General features: G+C 39.8%; 1 protein-coding gene across 1 annotated transcript; it reads right to left on the bottom strand.

The window, feature by feature from the left end:
- Positions 1–2030: 2030 nt before the first annotated feature.
- LOC107474151 (uncharacterized) lies at positions 2031–4555 on the bottom strand. Its single transcript, XM_052257798.1, has 3 exons — positions 4432–4555; positions 2522–4062; positions 2031–2069 (listed from the first exon to the last, which is right to left on the bottom strand). Exons 1-3 carry the CDS (start codon positions 4553–4555, stop codon positions 2031–2033), a joined length of 1704 nt encoding a protein of 567 aa, XP_052113758.1.
- Positions 4556–7302: the final 2747 nt, after the last annotated feature.

Here is a 7302-nt window from a genome sequence, read left to right as displayed (position 1 = left end):
TGCATGCTGACTTTCTATCTAATGGTTTTTTACAGAAACGGCGAAGAAAATTTTCCGGGAGTCTTATCAGAGAGTCCAGGAGGCCAAGTCGAGGGTTCGCGCCAGAACTGGTGGTGCTAGGGCTACTGGCCCTCTTCCTCCTCCCCTTCCTCCTCCTCTCCTCAAAACTTAGGGACCCCCACCCATCCTATTGTCATATCCTCTTCATCCTCTTCTCTTCCATCCCCTCCTCCCCGATCTTCCCCTGAGGCAGAGAAGAAGAAGCGTAAGGTTTTAGAGTCTAGCTCTTCTTTTGAGGGTGAGGCCAAGTCTAATGCGCCTCAGTTCGTTCATAATTATATTTATCCTCATACTCGTATAAATATGGATGATGCTTCCATTCGAAACCACCTTAATTTTCTGGTTCAGGGGAGTGTTAGGGCGGCGGGGGTGTGCACTAAGCTTATGGATATTTTTTAGAAGACTCTCCTCAGCTCTTTGGGTTTGTCCCTGAGGGTTGAGGAGCTAGAAAGGAGGATTCTCTTATATCAAGAAGCTGAGAAGAGGTTGAAGGAGGAGGTCGTCGAGTTGAAGGAGGAGAGGGATCATATCCTGGAGAGGGAGAGGAAGTTGATGGGCCAGTGTGCCATGGTGGAGGGTCTGAAGGAGAAGGCGGAGCAGAGCTATACAAGCTTGTTCGAAGACCTTGTAGAGGTGAAGAAGGATTTGGTGAGAGCTCGAGATGCCTACGTGGAGCTGGAGGACTCTATTGCTGAAGGGGCCGAGGAGGCGTGGAGGATTTTTAAAGAATAGGTCGGGGTTATTGCTCCCAACCTGGATCTCTCTCCTTTGAATCCTGATAAGGTCGTGGTTGATGGGGCTATTGTTTCTCCTCCCTGTCCTGTGTCCGAATCTGAGCTGAAGACTCAGGGACAGAGGATAATAGAATCCCCTCCCCGACCAGGAGATGCCCCGAGTTCCTCGAAGGCTTCCGAGAAAGGTTCTGATCATCCTGATCCGTCCTCTATTGGTGCTGCTTTGACTTCTCTCCCTGGTCCTGATAGTGCTCCGACTGCTCTTCCTGGCTCTGGCGATGATCTTCCTCTTGGTGGTGGTGACCTTCATTCTTCTAATTAATCTATGGAGGCTATATGGGGGCCCGGCCTATGGGTCCCCTATTTTTTAAACAATTTTATATTTATTGTTTTTGGTGGTGGCTGTTGGTACTTTCACATTTTTTGGCCCTTTGTGGCCAAAAACAAAATTAAAAATACCATTTTTTGGATAAGGGTTTTAGGTTATGTTTACGTTGGCCTGCATGCTTTCTATTCAGGTTTTGAGAAAACCTTTTTTGATCTTTTTCTTTTGTTGAAAACCCTTTGTTTCGGAAAAACTTTTACCTTGGCTGGCTGTCCCTTATCTAAGTTATCTTGAACTTTTCTTGAAGGCTTGGGGATAGTCTTTGCCTTTGGTTTTTTATGGGTTTTCCTATCTCTTTTTTGGTATTCCTCGTACTCAATTTTCTATTGAGTTTCTATAACTTAGGTTATTTCCGCGATGCATTTCATTCTTCTCGGACTCTACGACTTGTAAGTCGACTAGGTTCCAAGTTCCTACATGATCTACTTTTATAACCTCTTTACACCGACTTGTACCTCGTCGTTTTATCCTGACGACCATCTAGGTTGGTTCATGGGATTTTTACGCTTTGTCGAGCATAAGTCGGTGCGTTTCGTAGAGAGTGAAAGCATAAAAAGGAATTTTGTAAAGAGATATGGGAAAAAGATCTTTATTTGAAGGTACTTTTTTGCTACCAAGGGTTTTGACAATTTTTGTTGCCCCTTAGTCCCCACTTTGATGCCTCGTTAAAAATTCCCCTTCAGGAAAACACTTTCTTTGGGAAAAAACCATGAAGTTGGGAAAAGAGTACATCAGGGAGTGGAGTTTGCTTTTAACTATAGTACCTTTTCATGTTACAAGCATGCCATGACCTAGGTAGCTCCGTGCCGTTTAATTCGGTCACTTTATAGTAGCCTTTTCCTAAGACCTCCCTAATTTTGTATGGTCCTTTCCAATTTGCCGCGAGCTTGCTGATAGGCAAAATTATGATTTACTCTTTTTATAATTCGAACAATTCTTAGTAATGGCTCCAGAGACTTGGTGCACAATACTATGGTTCACTCACATTCCTCACAACTTCGCACAACTAACCAGCAAGTGCACTGGGTCGTTCAAGTAATAAACCTTACATGAGTAAGGGTCGATCCCACGAAGATTGTTGGTATGAAGCAAGCTTTGGTCATCTTGTAAATCTCAGTTAGGCGGATTCAAATAGTTATAATGGTTTTCGAAAATAATAATAAATAAAGCATAAAATAAGGATAGAGATACTTATGTAAATCATTGGTGGGAATTTTGGATAAGTGTATGGAGATGCTTTGTTCCTGTTGAATCCTAGGAGCTTTATCAGCCTCTGTTTTAAATCTCCACCTAGCTTGGCTCCTATGTTAGTATTTTTCCATTCCTCTTCTCTGATTTGAACCTCTTCATGTTTTTCCCCCTGTTGCGGCCACAGCTCTTCTTTAGCTTTTACCCCACCGAGCTCTATGGTGTGAACTTTCTTGCCCTTTCCTCTGAGGTTCAAGCTCTTATTGTAGCACTTTCTTGCCAATTTTTGGTCTCCCCGCACCGTCGCTATTCCCTTAGGCGTTGGAAATTTTATGCAAAGGTGAAGGGTTGACACCACCGCTCTGAGCCGGTTTAGGGTAGTTCTGCCAATTAAGGCATTATACGCCGACCCAACATCAACGAATACAAAGTCGACACTCAGAGTTTTGGATTTTTCCCCCGTTCCAAAGGTCGTGTGGAGGGGTATGTATCCTAGTGGCTTTATTGGCATGTCTTCTAATCCATAAAGGGTGTCCAGGTAAGCTTTTAGCTCCCTTTCATCCAACCCTAGTTTGTCAAATGCTGGCTTGAAGAGTATGTCAACCGAGCTCCCTTGATCCACCAAGGTTATGTGGAGATGGGCATTTACCAGGATCATGGTTATCACCACCAGGTCATCATGCCCAAGGATGATCCCTTGCCCATCTTCTTTGGTGAATGAGATGGTTGGGAGATCGGGAGTCTCGCTCCTGACCTGGTAGACCCGCTTTAGATGCCTCTTGCGAGATGACTTAGTGAGCCCTCCTCCTCCAAATCCCTCCGAGATCATGTGTACATGTCTCTCTGGGGTCTGTGGTGGTGGGTCTCTTTGGTTACTATCATCTCGCTTCCTTTTTCCATGTTTGTCCGACCTTTCTACGAGATATCTGTCGAGCCGACCTTCCCTGGCCAGTTTTTCTATCACGTTTTTTAGGTCGTAACAGTCATTTGTAGGGTGACCATACATTTTATAGTATTCGCAGTAGTCGTCACGACTCTCCCCCTTTTTGTTCTTGATGGGCCTAGGGGGTGGAAGCCTTTCAGTATGACAGATTTCCCTATACACATCGATTAGGGAAACTTTCAGAGGAGTATAAGAGTGATATCTCCTCGACTTCTCTACGCCGATCTCCTTCTTCTTCTTGGACTCTCTCTCTTTCTCTTTCAACAGGTGATAGTGCCCAAGCCGCCAACTTGGCTCTCGTAGTCTAGCGTTTTCCTCTATGTTGATGTACTTTTCGGCTCTTTCCTGTACATCATTCAAGGAGGTAGGTTGCCTTTTTGATATGGACTGGGAGAAGGAGCCTTCCCTGAGTCCATTTACTAGGCCCATGATTATTGCCTCCGTGGGCAGGTCTTGAATCTCCAAGCACGCTTTGTTGAACCTTTTCATGTAGTTTCTTAAAGGTTCTTCGACCTCCTGTTTCACACCTAGGAGGCTCGGTGCGTGTTTTACCTTGTCTTTTTGAATGGAGAACCGCATCAGAAATTTCCTCGAGAGGTCGTCGAAGCTCGTGACCAATCTTGGAGGGAGGCTGTCGAACCACTTCTTCGCTACTTTCGTCAAGGTGGTCGGGAAAGCTTTACAGCGAGTGGCATCAGAAGCGTTGGCCAGGTACATCTGACTTTTGAAGTTGCTCAGATGATGCTTTGGATCTGTGGTCCCGTCATAGAGGTCCATATAAGGGCTTTTGAAGTTCTTTGGAACTTTTGCCCTCATTATGTCCTCACTGAACGAGTCGTCTCCCCCCAAGAACAAATCTTCTTGGTCACTGCGAGAGTTCTGGCTTATAAGGGAAGATTCTAGCTTTAAGAGTTTTTCTTCTAACTCTTTTTGTCGCTCTATCTCTTCCCTTAAGTTCCTCTCTGCCTCTCGTTATCATTATAATTCCTGTTCTAGCTGCTCTAAACATCCTTGGTGGTCGTGGACCAATTCCATTAGTTTGGCTGCATGGGGCAGTCCTTCCTTTCCTGATTAGCGTCCTTCCGAAGAATTTATCTTTGGGTTTTTTAACCCAGAGGTACCTTCTTTGTGTTGGTCATTCGCTTCCTGGTGAAGGGCCATATCCGCATCATTGTTTCCTGTGTTCAAATTTTCATGTTCTGAATCGGTCGTGGCGTGGCCATCTTCGGGTGAGTTGTCCGTCATCGAAGGATGATCTCTCGGGTCCCCGGCAACGGCGCCAATGTTACATTGGGTAATCGGAGATTGATGGACTGGACTCGCGAGATTGGCCCAATCGTCTTGGGAAGAAGGCCTTCAGGCTTGGTCCTGCGTTTGAGACCTTCGTCCGACTTGTATTCGAAGGAAGGAGAAGGGGGTGGTACCTGCAAAGACACTCCGATGCCTAAGTCAGCAAAGGTCTAAGCAAGTTTAGAGAGTATGGGAACTTAGAGATACCTGAGGGTTGTCAGTGTACTTATAGTGGTGAACCCATAACCACCGTTGGAGTGGTTCCACCTTTTAAGGAGGATAACCGTCCCTTTATCTTATGGAGGTTAAGATTTAACTCTTGGAAGTGGGTTGAGAGATTTTAGGGGCAGTTACTTATTTGAATAAGTGTTATCTGTCAGCTAATCTGACTCCCGACTTCCTTTTAGTGGAGTTTGCGTAGAATCTGACTTCTTGGATGGAGGTCGGTTGCGAGGGGAGGCCAATCTATGGATTGGGCCTCTTTTTCTTATTTGGTCCTAGACCTTAGTGTTGGGCCAATGTATGAACAATAACTAAATAAATATAGTAACTAATATCTTCACATCCATCTTTTTAAGATTTTTGATAATTTTAGATGTGTTTACAAAATTTTTGGTTTGATATTTGTTATTTTAGATGTGTTTATTTAATTTTATCAAAGAAATTTATATTATATGTAGTTTTGAATGTATTTTAAAAATATTTTATTTATTATTTATTATTTTTTATGTATCTTGATTATAATTAAAAATTATATAAAAAAAACCAAATCACTTTTTATGAAAGACACCACTAAAAAACTATGAAAAAACATTTTTCGGCTTCTTGTGGTAAAAGATTCTGTCTTTTTAAATTTATATTTTTGTTTGTTTTTGAGGGAGAAAGCTTCATTATTGTAAGAATGATTTTGAAGCTATCATAGCTATATAAATATAGATAATTTTAGATATGTTTACAAAATATTCAGTTTGTTATTTGTTATTTTAGATGTATTTATTTAATTTTAGCAAAAAAATTATATTATATATATTTTTAAATTTTTTTCAAAAATACTATTTTAGATGTGTACTTAATAATATTTAACAGAAAAAATAAATAAATAAATTTATGAAAACAAGTGCATAGAAAAAAATAGTGGTATGTGTTTAATTGGTTTGGGATATTTTTTTAAAATATTTTTTAATATTTCAAGATAAAATAAGTAACTAAAGCTTAATAGTATAGGAAGTTCAAAAATAAAAGAGAATTGAAGGATATAAAAGTTAAACTAAATCTCAATAGATATGATTTTTTAAAAAATTAAAAAATTAGTAATTAAAAAGTTATTAAAATTAAATGATTACATTTAAAAAACTGTTTAGAGGATAATATTTTAAAGAAAAAGTATAAGTAGATAATGAGAATATTAAATAATGTGAACAATAGATATGTCAGATGTTCAAATCAATAGGTATGCAGATGATTATATTCATTATTTTTAATTGAATAGTTATTTCTTTTGATTCGATTTACTCGTATACAATTAACAATGGCGAGATTTTTAATTCACTAAGTGCAGAGGCGGAGCAAGAAATTTTTTTGAGAGGGGCAAATATGAAAAATATATGTTAAAAAAAGAGAAAAATTAAAAATTAAAAGAAAATTAAACTGAAAAATTAGAGATTTGGGAGGGACCATTGCCTTCTTTCCCACAAAGGTGGCTCCGCTACTGACTAAGTATACAGATAATTATTCTAATGTTAAGGTTTAAAAAATAATTTAAAGTAAAATGTTTTTTTATTTTATTGAGTTAGTTTTAAAATTTATTATTTATATTGTTTATAAAAATATTATTTATCTAACAAAATCATATTTTAAAAGATGAATAATATTTTTTGTTATTTAAATAAAAGACGGACTAAAAGCTGAAATTTAAAGGATAAGTAACATTTTTGTTCTTCGTTATGGAAAGCAGTCTCGTGTTTCTTCTCTAGTTCTGTAATAGTTTCACCCCCATGCGTCCCTGAACTGTGCAACTCCTCCAATTGAGCTTGAAGATTTTCAATCTCAACTTTAGAATTAGTTGTGAGTCTGCTGCCAATGTACTACTAGATGTGGCGCGGACATCGCTTCAATTTCTGGGCCAATATATACATAGCTTGATGGTTTCAGTGACTAAGAGAAGGGGGGGGGGTTGAATCTTAGCCCCCTTTTTGCTTGATTGCACTTGCTGACTTGTTGGACCAATTCTGGAAACTTTTAGTCTTTTTATCTCATCACTGCAAATGAGACTTTTTCTTTTGTCTCGTCCTTAGCCACGAGACTTTTCTTTTTGTCTCGTCACTTGGCACGAGATAATTTTGGATTTTGCTCCTGTGTAGTAGAAACAGAAATGGAGTAGAAAGGAGAAGAAGATTACACCAGATATATCCTGGTTCAGCTGCTAAGTGCAGTACAGCCTACATCCAGTCTCCATCACAAACATGATGGAATTTCACTATAATCAATCTGATTACAACTTGTAAAGTTCTAACCCAACTTACAAGGTGATTCCCACAGAATCAAGAAACATAACATAGATGAACAAAGGAACTCTAAGACATCTATGGCTTTTTCTTTTAATTTTGCACTCTCTGCCTTTTTCCGCTCTATGGCTTCAAACAGTGGCTGTTCTCTCTTTTTAAAGAAGAGGGAAACCTCCACACTTGAAGCCAACACCCAAA

Source organism: Arachis duranensis, chromosome 2 (assembly GCF_000817695.3).
Source record: "Arachis duranensis cultivar V14167 chromosome 2, aradu.V14167.gnm2.J7QH, whole genome shotgun sequence".
Taxonomy (NCBI): domain Eukaryota; kingdom Viridiplantae; phylum Streptophyta; class Magnoliopsida; order Fabales; family Fabaceae; genus Arachis; species Arachis duranensis.
Note: the sequence above shows the minus strand (reverse complement) of the source record. Positions and strands in the feature narration are given on the sequence as shown.